The 17544-nt window shown below is 44.6% G+C and overlaps 1 protein-coding gene across 7 annotated transcripts in view; it reads right to left on the reverse strand.

The window, feature by feature from the left end:
• Positions 1-1756: 1756 nt before the first annotated feature.
• The window catches only part of CNX2 (cofactor of nitrate reductase and xanthine dehydrogenase 2), a 53252-nt gene continuing 37464 nt past the window's right edge, over positions 1757-17544 (reverse strand). For 3 of the 7 annotated variants that reach the window (XM_087663188.1, XM_087663189.1, XM_087663187.1), the window contains exon 6: positions 1757-2215. In XM_087663188.1, the coding sequence (XP_087519314.1) occupies positions 2132-2215 (84 nt within the window). In that variant the 3' untranslated portion in view covers positions 1757-2131. The remainder of the gene's footprint in view (positions 2216-17544) is intronic. The other 4 variants (XR_015687899.1, XR_015687897.1, XR_015687895.1 and 1 more) reach the window with 3 other exon arrangements.

Consider the following 17544-nt stretch of genomic DNA (forward strand, 5'->3'; position numbering starts at 1 on the left):
TTCTGGAATCTTCAAAGTTCCCTCTCAAATTAGAATAAAGATTTGACCATGTAGCTAAATATTCATCCCTTTTTTTTGGATGGAACTTGGTACTATCATCCACATAATATCTAAAAAAAGTTTCACCTTCAAAGAAGGGGGTAACAATTTAACCATGTGACCAAATATTGACCATCGTGTAAATTCCCCAAGTATATAAAAATTCCCAAATTCCCTAATATAGTGTTAATATTATAACCTTGATCGAGGGTTATCTAAGAGGTTAAGTTGTGTAAATGAGATTGTCTTAATCTTTAGAAATTACTTCATATTTCCAATGCACTTTTAATCTTCAAAATTTTTATCAAAATATAATCTATGACATTTCACATGGTTTGCCAAATAAACTTTCTAGTTGAAATAATAGATCCTTTGGATCTGATACTAGCAAAGAACATCAAATCCTCCTTCCCATGCAATTTAATTGTTTGAGCATGAAAGAATGATTAGATATTATATCAAACAACTTGCATAAACAAAACTACCATTTTTTAATGACAAACACCATGTAAGAGAAGCCATAACACAACACCAATAAGGCATTAGCTAATATCACCTTTTATCCAACAAATTGCACTTCTCTCATGTAAGCCTTACCATAATAATTTCAACCCACATATATTCAAACCTTGAGCTTGAGTCAAGTAACTTTGGAGCCTCCATATCATCTATAATAGATGCAACATTTCAACTACAACATTTGAATCTATTTCTCTACTTCCTTCAAGATTTTGATGAAGTGATTGTGTGTATGAGAAGAGTTTATCACACTTCCAAGGCAAGCATCATAAAGCAATGGCTTAATAGAGCAAAGACATGATTGCCTTGGCATGACAACTAATTATGTATACCCCCACGTTGCATGTCCAAATCAATAAGCTTTAGATCATGCATATAGCTTATGAAAATAGCATAATCCATTATTCTCCATTATGCTCCACTCATCAACATCCATCCTTCAAAAAAACCATGCATTGGCAACATCGATCCTTCAAAAAAACCATGCATTGGCAACTCGTGTTGGATTAGGTGCTTAGCTCTATTTCTTTCCAATGAAAGATGCTCATATTGTATTTGTCAAATATTGAAGCTCATGCTCTAAAGTTGAGGACTAATACACTTAATAATTCCATTTCAAGTGTAATTTTTTATGAGCTCATACAAACAATCCCGAGGGTGTCTAGTTGGATAATTAAGGGTTCAGGATCTATACAATGTGAAAGACAATGCTAGAGTTTTGTTTCTTAAGCTTTCTAGCTTTATCTAAAGCTTTCTTGTAATGTCTCAAAGAATCCAAATATTATTTACTTAATATGCACCGCTTTTTTAAGTATGGTTTTCTTTCATTCCTTCGTGGTCATGACAACATAGAATACACTTAATGACCTAATAGCATACATCATACTGATTTATGTTTCAAAACCTAGAGAATTACACCCAAAATAGGGCAGTATTGCATGGAAGAGAATGCCAATCTTTTTCACTAACAAATGATTTCATCCAGATCTTCTAAAGAGAGAAAAGACCAGTAAGTAGGAGAGAGAAACATGAATGCATGGAGTTCTTGCAGGAGAAGATGACAACATGTAGTTCCCAAAGCTTGTAAAGAATGAGATAAAATAAACATCTTGAGCTGTATAGACTGAGAGAAACAAATTTCTTCATGTCTATTTTACACCCAAGTGAAACACTTAGGTGAATTAATTATTTAAAGATGTTTGAAAAGAATCCTGAACCTCCTCTTGTTAGAAACAAAAGAAAAATGTTCCAAGTTCAATCCTCAGATTAGAAGCACTCCAAAAAGCTTCTGCTATACAATTGCAACATGCTGCCCATTTCATGGGGAGGGGTGATCCTAAAAATAGAGCTGATGAGATGACATTATAAAGTACTCAATTTTTCAACAATGGAAGTTCCAGCTCTAGAAAACCTTTAGCATTAAAATACAGATTATTTGTGATCACTAGAAGGGGGTCAAAATTTCAATCGTATCATGGTACTGACCTGATCCAAGCATCTTGTTTCCAGATGATATATCAAAACAAAGGTCACAAAGAATAATTCAGTATTGCTGCGGAAGTTAGTGTAGAAGTCAGCCACCGATATGAATCATCGGTCTATTTGGTGTTCGAGCTAACTCAAACATGCCAGCATGAGCAGCCTTTTTCTTTTTCACCTGAACAAACAAATCAGGCAATTAATCAGTGCCCTAAGCAGTACGATAGGCCACATTGCCCCTCCCCTCTCTCCCTTCAAAAGCTCACATTTGGGCATTTTCTTTCATCATCCCAAATCTAAATATTTTCAGATTTGGGCAGATTGTTTAAAATCTGCCCAAATCTGAAATATTCAGATTTGGGAAATGTGCCCATGTACAAAATTTATAATAATGATCACATCTCAAAATCTCAGATTAAACATATTCAAAATCTCAGACATGAGCATTTCTACATTTTGCCCAAATCTCAAACTTGCAGAGAATGCCCACATCTGCTGTTTTTAGATTTGGAAATTTGGGTAATGTGCATGTGCATGTGCATGTGTGTGTGTGCACACATGCACACACACACACACGTCACACACTTCATTTTGAGTAATATGTATGCGCATATGCATGCACACGTTGCATTTTTGGTAGAGCACACACACACATTTTTTGTCAAACTATTGCACTGAATTATATTATATCAATGTGCAAAGAAAGCTATGTTTAATGCAAACATAGCCAAAGTCAGCAGCATCAAAAAAGAGAGACTACTAATTCTAGTCAATATCATGACGTCTGTATAGGGACTGCTGCAAAGACCTCCTAGGAAAAGTAAAAGTATCAATGGTAGTGTCACCAAAGACCATATGATTAAAAGAAGTCAACTGGTCAAAAGTCAGAATTATTGAACAAAAAGAACTGGTTCTAGTGAATATCCAGAAGTCTGTATAGGGACCACTGCAATGATCTAAAAAAGTCATAGCAACATGGAGTGGCCAGTTTTGGGCCCCCCGTCCCCATTCCCTGTCCTTATCCCTGTTCCATGCCTATTCCATGTGACTATATAGCCATGTGGAATGGCAAATCATGGAGTTCCTCATTCCCGTTCCCTGTTCCCATTCCATGTTGCTATGAAAAAAGTACGAGTATCAATGGTAATGTTACCAAAGACCAAATTATTACGGAATTTCCAAATGGTTAAAATGTCCAAGATCTCATCCAAACAAAATATACCTCATATATGCTCTCAAAGGACAGAAACAATACCAAACAGCCAAAATGTTTCTGAAAACAATGAGAAGGGAAACACACTTAAATATTGGAACGGTGTAAGATGTTGGCTGAAAAGGATGACCTCACATTCCTAGAAGTTTGGCTATGGCATACTGATATTATGCTACAAAAGTGAAAATTTTTATCAGATGGCTTGTTAAAAACAAAATAACCTGATGAGGATCACTCTAGTGGGTCAGTACTAGTGTGCCCATCAACTAATCGACAACACTCCCCCATCTCACTTTGGTGGGCCAATAATGGTGTGGTCACCAAGTAATTGCAAGCACTTTGCCATCTTGCCTTCAAGTCATAGTCTTCCTTAATGGAAAACTCCTAGAGCTCATGATCGATATTAATTTGTTACATGTGACGATGAGCTGAATAATGTTCAGTTAGATGCGCCTAGCATGAGGATCAGAGTGGGAAATGCTGCAATTGAAAGAGAAACTAAAGAAGCTAATATGAAAGGACTTCTAATGATTGAATTAAACTTCACCTTAGATATTTAATTAAAATGAGTTCTATTAGGTTACCCCTAGCTTTAGGCATGGAGACCATTCCACCAATAGCAAAGGATTCGACATTGGGCATGCAGTAGACAAGTGTATTGGCTATGTGGCACAAGGGCAAGGCACCTAAGAATTAATTTACATTCTCCCTCCCCCTGCAGCAACTCCCCCCCTCCGGTAGCACAGCAGCGTGATAGGTAGGTTCTCAACAGGGATGCGCAATGGAAACCTCTGGTCAGACGCCAGTGCATTCTGCGAGTGCCCCCCAATCAAACACCTTGCGCATCATCCTCTCTAAGGAATAGCTCTTAGCCATCCATGCCACAGAGCTGGAGTTGAAAGAAACAGTGATCTTTGGTCAAGTCATTGGACACTCCCCATCAAGGGCCCGGCTCCACTCCATGCTGCGCATTGGCACAACGCAGATCGTGGAGGCAGTCCTCATGGGCCAAGGAATCTTCATGGTTCAACTCACCTCTACAGATACAGCTCGTGAGCTAGTGGAGAGCGCACCCTATGCCTCCACGAAGGGGGCCATTTACATGGTTCCTTGGTATAGCGGCTTCACGATGGAGACATTTGCGCTCCATAACAAATTTCTCAAACGTCCACTCACCTTACTTTTCCCCGGACTGGCAGTAGAGTACCGCCAGTTAATGGAGGACTTTGGACGGCTCTTCGGCACAGCTCTTCATGCCTCCTTCGCAGATGCAGTGACAGCTACAGGAGTCCCAAAGGTACGAGTGGCTATGAAAGACAAAGAGTATACCAAAGTTCCTAGAGATTGAGACAAGAGGTCACTCCTTTAGGCAACAAGTCATTGTGACTGGGCAACCAGGGCAGTGCCTGCACTGCCACGACTTTGGGCATCAGGCAGCAGATTGTACGTGTTTCAGAGCCAAGGTGGCACTGTCGACAGGCCCACAGGTGGACGTTGACGGCTTCACATGGGTCCAGAGACGACAGAGAGGGAGACAGTAGGGGGGGAAGCAGCCAACTCCTCAAACACAGCCTCGACAATAGGGAGTAGGAGGGCAAGCGATGCCCCCTCGGCAGAGCACTCCGCAGCCCCCCCTGCCCGCAACACCCAGCAAGACCGCAGTCCTCCACATCCACCACCCGCGCCATAGACTACTTCACCTGAGATCCCACAGCCCCCCCCACCCACCCCCCCCCCCCATCCCATGCTCCCCCACTAACCCTGGCCCACAGCCCCCCCCTTCCAAGGCCACCAGCCCCCCCCACACCCGTCACGTACCTCCATCCATCCCACCATTTCTTGATCCTCTTCCCCCCCACCACCTACCCTGCAGAGCACCCCCCCTAATCCGCACCCGGTTCACGTGATCCCCCCCCAGACCCCCACCTCTCCTCCCACAGGAAGTGATGAGCCACACACACCTACATCATCCTCGCACCAGCAATCTTCCCCTTAGCAAGTGTGGTAAACGTGGCATCCAAACGTCGAAGGCAACCAACTAAATCATCCCTTGTATTTTCAGCTAGTTTGCAGCCAAGGTAAGAATGGAATGTTATTCATAAAAAGGTTTAGGGTCTGCTAGGGGCTGGGGTTTTGACCGCACTCGACATCTCAACGGCTAACATTTGTGGTTGCAACTTCTCCAGAGAGTGTGGTTTGGCCTCTCGTGCGCTAGGCTTGGTTTGGGATTTTGACCTTGTGCTGCCAGATGTCTGTGAAGCTTGAGTAGTACTAATAGTACTAGGTTGAGTTGGTTTGGAGTCATGAAGCTACGGTTTTGGTTGATAGACTTGTTGAGGTTTTAGGTCAACGGTTTTGGACTCTATGCGCTTCGCAGCTTGAGCTTTTTATAGCCTTAGTGTTTAATCTGTCATCCGGCTCTGTATAGTCAGGTTTGAGGATGGCATTGGAGTAGTGTTGCTGGCCAACTTAGATTTAGTCACCATATCCAAGCATTGCCCTCATAATACCCTTGCACTTGTAATAAGGTCTTGGGGACCCATCACGGCTAAACCATTCATTGGGGCCTATGGCTTCTTCTTTGCCTTCTAGGTCTGGAGTATGAGTTCCTAGACTTGCAAGGCCATGATTGCATGCTCCTAGGTGGCAGTCCTTGATGTTTAGGCACACACTTGAACTGTGGTTTAGGAGCCTTAGCCTTGATCTTAGCAACGTACCAATGGTGTGGTGTGACGGGTTGTGACAAGTCTGGACTCCTCTCCTTAGACTTGGTGGTGGGTTCCTTTATTAGTGGCCTCGCGAGCTTTGGTGGAGCCGCATTGCCCTTGCTAAAAGCCGTGACTATTCGTACATTGCCAATAGCAAGGTGAATATGCTGTGACTCGTAGTCGACATTACAATGTGCTTGCTTTTTAAATGAGTGTCCTAACAATGATTCCTGACCAACATCTTTTGTGTTCGACAACACAAAAAAGATTATGGGTATGCTTTCAAACTCGATAGAGGCTGCCACTTTGCACTTGCCTAGAAGGGCATACGATCGACCCCTATATGGGCTAAGTTTGGCATTGGTAGGTTGTGGTTGTGGGTGGACAATTTGAGTCCAATGATCATGAGTTAAGATATTAAAATCAACTCCCTCATCGATCAATGCGTCGAAGGTATGTGTCTGTTGGGCAATGATCGTCATGAGTAGGTAAGGGGGAGCTAGTACATCCACATTTTTCTCCTCAATTTTCATTATTATGGTGACTCGAACTTTCACAGGGGGCTCTAGCATGGGTGGCTCAGATAGTGGATGCATGGGAGGGTAGTATTTCTTTATGCGGCTCCCATTGAAGAAGCCTAAGTCCTCTCCATGTAGAGTCTCGAGCTCTACATTGCCAGTAGCTATGTTGGTGCTTCTCCTCGTCTTACATAGTGCAGCTTCGCCACCTAGTGCAGAGTTTCCTTTGGTCCGGGTCAGACGGCTCCAGGGATTTCAGGGCCAAGGTGGCGTGGGCAACTATCATACGGCATTGGTCAGAGGGAGGACTTGGGATCATAGACCCAAAGTATCAGAGTATGGCCCTCTTGGGCAAGCTAGTTGTCCGCGGCCTCACACCAGGAGGGCAGACCTGGAAGGTCCTATTGCAGGAGGATCTTCAGGATTGTAGACCGAGGCTTGGCGGTGAGTGAAGGCCGTCCCTAAGATGCATCTTCACGTCAGCCCAGATCACCCCCCCCCCCCAGATCACCTTTCCTACGTAGCTTCCTCCGCATGTGGCAAGGCCTCCGCAAGGCCCTAATCCAAAACCCCCCAGACTACCAAGAGAAGATAGACCGTCAGCCGGTGATTTGGAACCCCAAGGTCAGAGATCGGGAAGGGGCACAAATTAGCAAGCACCCCTACATCCAATGGGCTAGTTGGGAGGCTCGCCTGGCTCATACCATCAGGAAATGGTGGGAGGTGTACAGGATGGTGGACGAGGAGGTGCTACAGCGAGTAACAGACTGCTAGAGAGAAGTGGAGTTGAGGAGAAGGGAGATAGACGCAACAATACCTCAGGAGTGGCTCGCTTCTCCGATACGAGAGCCGATAGAGCCCGGAGAGGTATGGGCCGCTAGGTTTTCACCAGCAAGCACCCCCCTACAGGTGGCAGGTAGAGTGGGCGGCGCTCCACCTGGGACTTTCTTCATTGTACAGGGGGGGGGGGGGGGGGGGGGCGTTTGGCTCTTGACAGAGGGCAGCAAGACGAGGAGCTGTCCTTTCATGGAAGCGGATCCGGGTGATTGGCCTTCAAGGGAAGACATGGCGGCTGGACCCTTTTGTCTTTTGGCAGGAGCTCAAGGAGTGGTGCCTCTGGATCTGGGAGGGCACGCCACTTGATGAGCTGGAGTGGGATCCAAGAGAGTGGCTATGGCCGGCCACTATGGTCACCAAGAAGCCACCAAGGTTCCTGGAGTATACTGTCAAGATTGGCAAACACGTACTGATGCAGGAGGATATGGAGTGGGCGCCGTCACGTAACAAGCACTGGGCAGAGCACAGCATCACTGAGCCTTTTCGACGGACCTTTTGGCGCCGCCTATGGGATAGCTAGAGGCCGAGGAGAGTATCATATTTTTTATGGCTGGTGGCACACGGAGGCTTGGCAGTGGGAAGCTAGCTTGCCTAGATGCAAGAGGGAGGTTGTAAACTATGCACACAGCAGCCTCTAGAAACCCCAAAGCACTGCCTTTGGTCGTGTAGGCGGCACAACTCGTGTGGAGAGAAGTATGCCGTATCCTTCGTCGTATAGCACCCAACCTTGGATGTATCTCATGGGGAGCTTTCTACTGATAGGCGGTCAACCACGGCCATCACCTTCTATATGAGGCCAGGATGCAGGACACAATATTCATTATTGAGGCAAGGTCATGCGCAATGGTCGGTTTGAAGGCTCTACCCATCCGCCAAGTACTGGAGCCCACAACAAACCGCTCTGAGGTATGGGAGATCATAGGGAGTCTTACTGGTTGGCATATCTGGAAAGCGCGGTGTCAGGCGGCTTCGGCGGAGAGAGACCTCCAGTACAGGTGACCTTAACAGAGCTCTGAACCTCCATCATCCACTCCCTTCGCGGCCGATGGGATCAGGTGCAAGGCAAGTCCAGGGCTCGTCAGGAGCTCCAATGTCATTTCATGCGCACTTGGGGCGGCCAGGATCTATTTTTCATGATGCATGCAAGCAACCCCAAATGGCAATACACCCCCCCTCCATGGCTTCTTGCCCCCATCTCCCCAAGACCGCCTTGAGAGGCTTGTATACATGATGTATTTGTGACCTTCATCAGCTTCATCTTGTCTATTGAGCATGAGTACACCGTTGTAATCAGTTTTTTTTTTAGTAATAAAATCAGCCACATTTTACTTGCAAAAAGAATTAATTTACATCGGAAGTTTTGCTTAGTGAGCACTTGTTAAATGCCAAGCAAACCCCTGTGTTTTATTGGGATTCTAGAGAGAAAAAATCATTTCGAAAAACATATATTGCCATTTGCATCTCTCTCTCTCTCTCTCTCTCTCTCTCTCTCTCTCTCTCTCCGTGAAGATAATTGAATTAAGTAGTAAATATTTACATCAGGCCATCAGGTCATCATTCTCTCCATATCTCTTACTTTCTGTTACATCATACCATCAGGTCATCATAGAAACTCTCTCTCTCTCTCTCTTTACATTTTGTTACATCAGACCATCAAGTCTTCAAAGAAAGTGACGAAAGACTATCAAGACTTTATCACAAAGAGAAAATCACACTGCTGGTGTGGAGCGAACAATAGCCAGCCAAGGGGCAGCAATGTCAGGAAGAACTAGGTCAGCTAATATCATAGAAGAAATCTACCATAGCAACAAACCTCAAATACGGGCCACATGACCATGGATGCCAGAGAACAAATCAAAAATAAAGGCATTCCAAGTATGCCAAATATGCCACAAGGCAGTCCATCTAAGGAACTGGAACAGGCAGGAATAATCAGAATGCAAAGAAGGCACGGAGAGCAGCTTTCCCATAATCCATGACCGGGCTGTTATCTGGAGCTCAGTCGCCGAGAACCACACGTGAGAAATAAAACACCAAATCTGTCGCGCAATTGGACAAGAGGAAAAAAGATGAAGCAATGTTTCATCACATGTAGTGCAAAAGATACAACGACCAGCATAGATCTTTTGAGCACGTAGCACCTCTCCAGTTGGAAGACCACCAATCAACAGTCTCCACAAGAAGACTTTTCCCTGATAGGGAACCTTAGACTTCCAAAGCTGAAGGAATCTTTCCTGCCACTTTTTTTTTCCATCCCTAATATGCCGTAATTTATTCACCTTTGTAGTGACCCATCTCTTGGCCTCCACCATCTAATGGTATATCTAGTTAGCAGACCTCTTCTTGAAATCATCCGGAAACACAAACTTCCAGTCATGCCATGAATACAATGGTTGTAGCACTAGTAAAGGAGATAACCTCTGAAGTTTGACATGTATGGATGACCAAATGTCACAATATCCACGGGGTACCCGAAAGTGTTGACGAATACGCCGAAAAGAGTAAAGATGGGACTACCCATAAATTACACTATCAAAAGCTGTCTGCAACCCCAAATGAGCCATCCGATTGAACTTAAGTCTATGCAAATTTTTGTCCGGCCAATCCAACAACCTGGAGGAGGCCAAGACCACTCCTTGCATTGAATTCGCCTCCTTGCGAATCTCAGGAGGGCGCCAAACTGAAAAACGTAAGATCTCCTGCCAGAAAAGACTGGGTAGTCTTAATTGGCCTTGAGGAGTTGAGCACATGCCACCAGGAGGCACGAATGACCGTATTACCATGAGAGATGCCAGTCTTTTCAATGAAAAATTTTGCAATGTCTGACCAAGGATAACTCTGTACACATAACACCTGCAAAAAGGCCAACCTCAAGGCTTTCATATGCAAATTAACATCCAACAAAGCTGCTCCCCCCATTCGTTTAGGCATAGTCACATGCTGCCACGAAATCCAAACCTGACCCAACCAGTTCCCTTTCTTTTTCCACAACATAAACCTGATAGGCTGAATTAGTTCCAAAAGGGACTTCTTAGTCCAGGAAAGTAGTGGCAAAAAGAATGATATCATACTGATCATAATACTTTGAGCAATTTTCAGTCTAACATGTAAAGGCCAATCTCGAGATTTCCAGTACATGAACTTGTCATGAATCCGAGAGGCCATCCAATCGAGTAAGGCCCGGGATGCTACCTCCACAGCAATAGGATATCCCAAGTGTCTAGTTCTGTTTCCCTTTGGGATCACAATTCCATGCCAGCCCAAGGCCTACAGATCTATCTCCGTACAAGAGAGAAGAGTAGATTTCTGCATATTAATATGAAAACCAGATGCCAAAGCAAAAAGATTCCATGCCACCATTTCCCGATTAACATTAGTGCGATCAGCCTTAAGGAACATAAAAGAATCATCTGCCAAAGATTGACCCACAAGTTGCGTACCACTGGAAAGAGCCAAGCCCACTATCTCGCCTTGATCTGCCAACTTATCCAACAATGAGAGCATCGGGCGAGTGACCAAAGCAAACAGCAAAGGCTTGAGAGAGCAGCCTTGCCTAAGAGATAGAGATATAGCAATTTCTTCTGTGATCCCTCCATTAAGAGCAATACGAGCCACAGCTCCTTGACCAATAGTGTCAATAAGAGAAACCATGCGAGGGCCAAATCCCATTGTAGACAATAATTGCCGCAAAAAAGGCCAGCTAACATGATCAAATGCCTTCTCAATATTGAGCTGAAGCATAACTACATGTTGTCCTGAAGCTTTAGCATAGTCAATTCCCACTTGAACATTCAAGATGTTATGCATGATATTCCAACCTTTAATGAAAACATATTGACATGGATGAAACATGTGTAGAAAAACTTTCTACAATCTGTTGGCAATGATTTTGGAGAAAATTTTATATAACGAACCCATAACGGAAATAGGTCTCCATTGTTTCAAAGAGATTGGGGAGGGAACCTTGGGCAACAATCGAACGACAACAATCTTCCAATCAAATGACATGATACCAAAGTTCCACACTTGCTGACACAAGCGAGTCGATGGGTCTTTAAGCTGTTGCACATTAGATGAAAATAGCTCATTAGGAAGCCCATCCTAGCCCGGGCTTTTCCTTCAGAGTAGATGGGATAGCACTTCTTCCACTTCATCTTCTGAAATATCCGCCTCCATTAAGTCCACCCATTCTGGTTTGACCTGGTTGCTTACCAACTCACAAATATATCGGCGTGCAAAGAGGGGAGCATCAGAAAAATTCTCTTGCGGACCCAGCAAGGACTTATAAAAGTCAACACACATACAAATGATGGAGATCGGATCAGTCACCATAACACCCTGTTCATATATTAAGCGCACAATATTTTCTCGAGCATATTTCTGGTGTAAGCGAGCAAAAAATAGATGGGATTGACAGTTATTATCGTATAAAGCTTCAACTCTCGCCAACAATTTATATTTTGCATATTCCTGTTCTTGAAGAGAATGAACCCTACCTTTCAACCATTCAATGCATGTGATCAAGTCATTATTAGAATCCCCTGATTGACTTAGAGACAAGGAGTGGGCCAATAGATATTGGGCATTCTGCAATTCAACTCGTAAAGAGGAAGCATGCTGAATACCATACTAACGGGATAAGTCTCAGGCATTATCCCTAAAAACGACCCATGTGTCCCTTCCTCCAAATAGGACCTTCAAGCTAAAAGAAGCAATCAGTTGAACATATTTCAAAAACTGATTCTGTTGCATAAAAGATTGATTAAAACAAAGTGGCAACCGAGTAAGAAGAGCCTTAAATACATGAACAAGTCTATGGGTCATTTCCAAGACCAAAGGGTAATGATCTGATAAGACATGCTGTCGTTCCACCCACATGTCAATAATTGCTGGAAGAAAGGAATCACTCTGACAAATATATGTCCTATCGAGTCTAGCCCAAGTGTTAGGATGCTGCAAAGATCGATAAGTATAACCAAATTGTGACGGACACATCCAGGACCAAATGTCCTGCTTCAAAGATACAGCTATAAGGGCATCCCAAGCCTATCGCTCAGGACCATCCATAACTAAGTGCAGAGAAGTAGCCTGATCCCCAAATAGACATGCATTAAAATCTCCCATGACAAAACCTTGACGGGCCATGGAAAGGCAGTGCAAGTCATCCCAAAGTAGACAGCGTTCCCTTGTCATGGAAGGAGAATATATGCCTACCAACCACAAAACCTCTCCCTCATAAAGTATCTCCAGAATCACAAATCGACCCCCGAGGGTCTTGAGAAACCAGCAATGGTTGCAGAAAGGATTTGACAGCCAACATAACCCCAGATTTAAATGGAGCTCGACCACTAAAAAAAACAACATAATCCTTGTAAACATAAGAGGATCCAACCAAAGCATGATGTTTATGTTCCACCACACAAAGTACATTCCACTTTCTAACAAACACAACTTTCCATAACCGATACTGCTTGCTGCCCGAAGAGATACCTTTCACATTCCACAAAGCAATTCTCATAATAAATTGGAAATGAGAAAACTACTGAACCACCACTTTTCCTTTCCCTTTTACATCTATAGCTTTAGCTGCTTGGAATCTTTCCATCTCGCTTCGGATTACATCTACAAGGTCTGCCCTTTGCAAACCAGCCATCGAAGCACAAGAAGGAAATTGTTGTTGCTGTGAACGAAAAACATCCCTAGGAGGCACAAGCCTCCCCTGCACATCAAAGCGCAAAGCAAAATTGGAATTTCTTTTATCATCCCCAGCCAGAGCACGTGAAGATTGAGGGTTCATGTAAAGCCCCCTACCTTTGCATTGAAAGGTCTGAGTGATGGGATGTGGCGATGGGTGGGCAGGAGCCGAACGAGAAGCTTGTCTTGCATTACGTCTAACCACTGATACCCAGGAATCTTCCCGAGAAGACACATTCCGGTCAACCGAAAGGGAAGTACGCTCAGGACCCACTTGAGGAACCTCCTTCTTACCTTCATCACGACCATGTTGGGGAGGCATCTTAGGATCAGCTTGAGGCTGCTGATGTATGTGGGGCGAATGGTGGTCTTGCATAACCATGATGAAAGACCGCACTTCCAAGAAGTGAAAAAGCACCTCAAAAAACCCCTTGGGACCATCATAAATCTCTTCAACAAGAGGGGCATGCACATGCCCTGGAGCATCTTCTTGGTACTATTGAACATTTACAAGCATAGACTGCAATCAGGTACGAATCCTTGTGATCAATGGAGTCCTTCCTGTAAAATAAAAGATGGTTGCCCTCTCATGGAAAGCAGAAATCTGCTGTAGAACCAGTTCTGTTCCCATGACTACATCTACATGATCCCCTTCCGGAAAAGAGGTAGCTTTACTCTCATTAACATGGACATAATCGGACATAAGATGATTGGCAGTGGCCAGTATGAACTGAAGAGACCCATCAAGTTGTGGACCAAAAGCCTGGCTCTAGCTAAGGCAAATTTGGGGGGCATAATAGCGGATCTTTAACCGACATCTTCTGACGTTTACCTGTCTCATCCCCTTCTGTCAACTGTCGGGAATCCTCCGCCAATGAATCGCTGTCTGAATCCAGCAGAAGTTGGTCATTCCCATTCCCTAAATACTGGTCGAGAAAGGCCACATTGATACCATTTGTCTCCTACAAATTCTCCATCACTAAACTAGATGCTAAGCATGAACTGCTTTGTCTCCCTTGTTGCAGGCTTAAAGACCACAACTCTCTCTCTCCATGCATTATATAAGGCAGTGACAGGTCATGTACAAGCACCTGGGGGGCTATCATAGAGGATTGACAGTACCATAGGAGTGAAACAAGGATGCCCACTTTCACCCACATTGATTGGTCTATACATAGATGAAGTGTCTAATTACATAGACCGAGGAGGAGGAGCTGGAGCCAGCATGGCAGGGGTGCTGATACCGATATTACTTTATGCAGATGATATTGTTCTCATTTCACATTCACCGGAGGGATTGCAGTGCCATCTAGATGCTTTGCACATCTTCTGTAGAGATAAAGACATCACAGTGAACCTTGGGAAGACCAAAACCATGGTTTTCAATACTTCAGCAGCATGGGTGACTAGATCTATGTACCAGTTCACATTTGGGGGAGACATACTGGAGCATGTGAGGGAATATGTCTATTTAGGAGTCACCTTCTCTGGCACACGTTTTTCATTGAGAGGGGCATCAGAGGCACGTCTGGCACGTGAATATGCAGCACTAGGGGCATTCGAGAGTCAATGTGCTCACATACAGTTCCAAGAGCCCTGCACCAAACTCTGGTTGTTTGACACCCTAGTCACACCTATATTACTATATGGAGCAGAGATATGGGGTTGCAGCTTGTACCATAGGCGTCTTAGCCCACTCACTAATCAGATTGAAATAGAGAGGGATTATTATGATGGTTGGGATAGTGTGGAAAGGCCATTGATCATGATGATAGCACGCATGATTAGGAGTAAGCCCTCCACTCCACATCCCAATGTCAGAGCAGAGCTAGGGGCAACACCTATAGTTACGGAGGCACTCTTCAGGGCAGTGACCTTTTGGCACAGACTATGGGAACTTCCACACCATAGATACTCTAGATTGGCACTAACCTCATCTAGACAACTAGCAGTTGGAGGTGAGAAGAACTATTGGTTTTCACAGATGACTATTTGGATGAGCCTACATGGTTTGGATATTGACTGTCTTCCACCTTTGGATTATAGCCTTGACTGCCCTACACTTTCTCTCAATCGATCAGAGTTAAACCAGGTGATCAGAGCTGATATCTTGAGGATTGAGACAGCAAGGACATGGATCCATCCACCACTCCCTCTAGGATCAGGGATGAAGTTCTACAGGAGTCATTTCTTGTCTCTCTCTGATGATGATTTCACTATTCAGCCAGCATATATGGACACTCATCTCTCCCATAGCGTACGGGTTGCTATCGGACAGATTCGCACCTCCTCACATAGGCTTCAGATGGAGACAGGCAGATGGAAAAATACCTTAGCAAAGGATAGGACTTGCCAGCTCTGTGGTTTAGCCTAAGACGGAGGAGCACTACATATGCAGATGCACAGTATACTGTGACATACGAGGACGGGTACACTGCCTCTTCCGTGATGGATTTGGACCCCTTCGTCGCGTCATGGAGTACGAGGACTAGAGATGCCTAGGTCTTTTCCTCCTAGAGCTCGAGAGGCGCCGAACTGCACTACTACGAGACAGGAGGCCAGCTCACCCAGAGGGACACACACAGAGAGCAATGACAGACTTCTTCTACAGAGCCGACCCTACTGACACTACCAACATAGCAGAGACAGAGCCACCCCGCCAGACACCTTACATGCCACACCGTGGTGTCACATTGGATAGAGCCACTTCCCTTCGTCGAGCATGACGGCCCTGTCTACTAGGACCACGTCCGAGGAGGCTACACCACAGTCGGATTAGAGCCATTATCACGAGACACCGTAGACTCACCACTAGGCATATCAATGAAGCAGCTAGGGACCGCATCATAGCTGACATCATGTGCAGATCTTGAGATCACCTACAGCCCATAGTCCCCACCACACTTTTGTACATGGTTCTATCAGATCTGGTTCTCCTTTCCTTTCCTTTTCTTTTCTATTGATGGAATAACACTACACATGGTTCAACCCTAGTATAGTCCCATCATATAGTTATTTTCAGTATTGTTTCATAGGCCACCCACTTATTTGTAATGTTATCTTTACCTTACTCATGAGATGACACTAGACATGGATGTACTCTAGATTTTGTCTCATAGGCCACATTGGCCTTATGTAGACGTTAATATATCTTTCTTTCTTTCTCTTCTCTCTCTCTCTCTCTCTCAATGGGTAATTATATTAACTGCATACAAGATAACAAGATTACGGTGCAGAGTGGCTCTAGGCCATCATATATGAACAAGATACAATGGATTCAGCACATAAAAAAGGACGAGAGTGCAAGAGGCATCCCAAGACAAAACAAACAGAAAGGATTATGAGTTTTGATGGGATTTTGCAATGGCGGCTTGGGCCTTCACTGCTTGTATCTCTAGCACACCATCTTCAAAGAAGTCTCCTAGCACCACAAAGGGATTGGGCCTCTAATGTTCGGCCCATAAGGAGGAAGGCCCATCTACCGGGTGGGAGATAGAACCTAGATACTTGCAATCCTATGGAGTGATGACTCGACCAGCAACATCAACAGCCAATTGGGTTGGAGGGTCATGGGCACACTATTGTGGTTGTTGCCCTTTGTGGGGCTATGGATCCTTGGTAGTAGCATGAACTCAAGCAATAGGTGCATCAAATCATTTATCTCGGCGACGTGAATTAGTGCAGAGTGGGCCCTGGAATGAAGAAGGATCAGCATGTATTGTGGGCACAGAAATCTCCTTTTCTTTTCCTTTATTCCCTCGGCCTTCCGTCCATCCCTGTCTCTAGGTCTAAAGGGGGAGTCGGTTGCTTTGGTTTAGAATGGTTGGGCTAAATAATCTATTGCTCGGCAAAAGAAGCGTCATGGTGGTGGTGGTGGTTTTGGGGGGTGGGGGGCATGTTTTAATCCTTATCCATGGGCTCGTCCACCAAGGTACTCTTTCAGCCTGGGCATTTTGCCAAGTGACCTAGTTGACCACAGGAGAAATAGTGGCGGACAAAAGTACCCCACTTGAGCCCAAATCAAAGAGGCCTCATACCATTGCAATTGAGGCACAACCAGGTGCCCTTTCTAGCTATATCCCATAACATGTACAATCGATTTCTATTGGCCATCTTCAAGCTGGGAGGCATCAAGACATGACCCACTACAGCCATAGCATCCTTGAGAAGGGCCCAATAAACAGCTAGGCAATTCTCCAATTCCACCCATACCGGACATGCATGCTTGGGCACACATTGAAAATATGCCATTGGACGCCACAGAACAATATGCACCAGCTGTTTATCAAAGAAAAGGGATTGCTAGTTGAGAAGAAAATCATGTGCCGGAGTAGAATGGAACACCACTTCATAGAAACCACACAAACCAGTGAAAACCTCCACCATACAATCAGTCTGAAGAAGAGATATCAGTCATTGACAGATCCTAGTGAGGATGGGAATCCAATTAGTGAAGAAGAGAATGACACCTCGCTCATGGAAAGCAGCAAAAGAGCTATTCCTCTGCACAGGTAGGAATGGATCAATGATTATGCTC

This window comes from Lygodium microphyllum, chromosome 22 (assembly GCF_053477565.2).
Source record: "Lygodium microphyllum isolate KBCC chromosome 22, Lygodium_microphyllum_v1.1.10, whole genome shotgun sequence".
In the NCBI taxonomy this organism is placed as follows: Eukaryota; Viridiplantae; Streptophyta; class Polypodiopsida; order Schizaeales; family Lygodiaceae; genus Lygodium; species Lygodium microphyllum.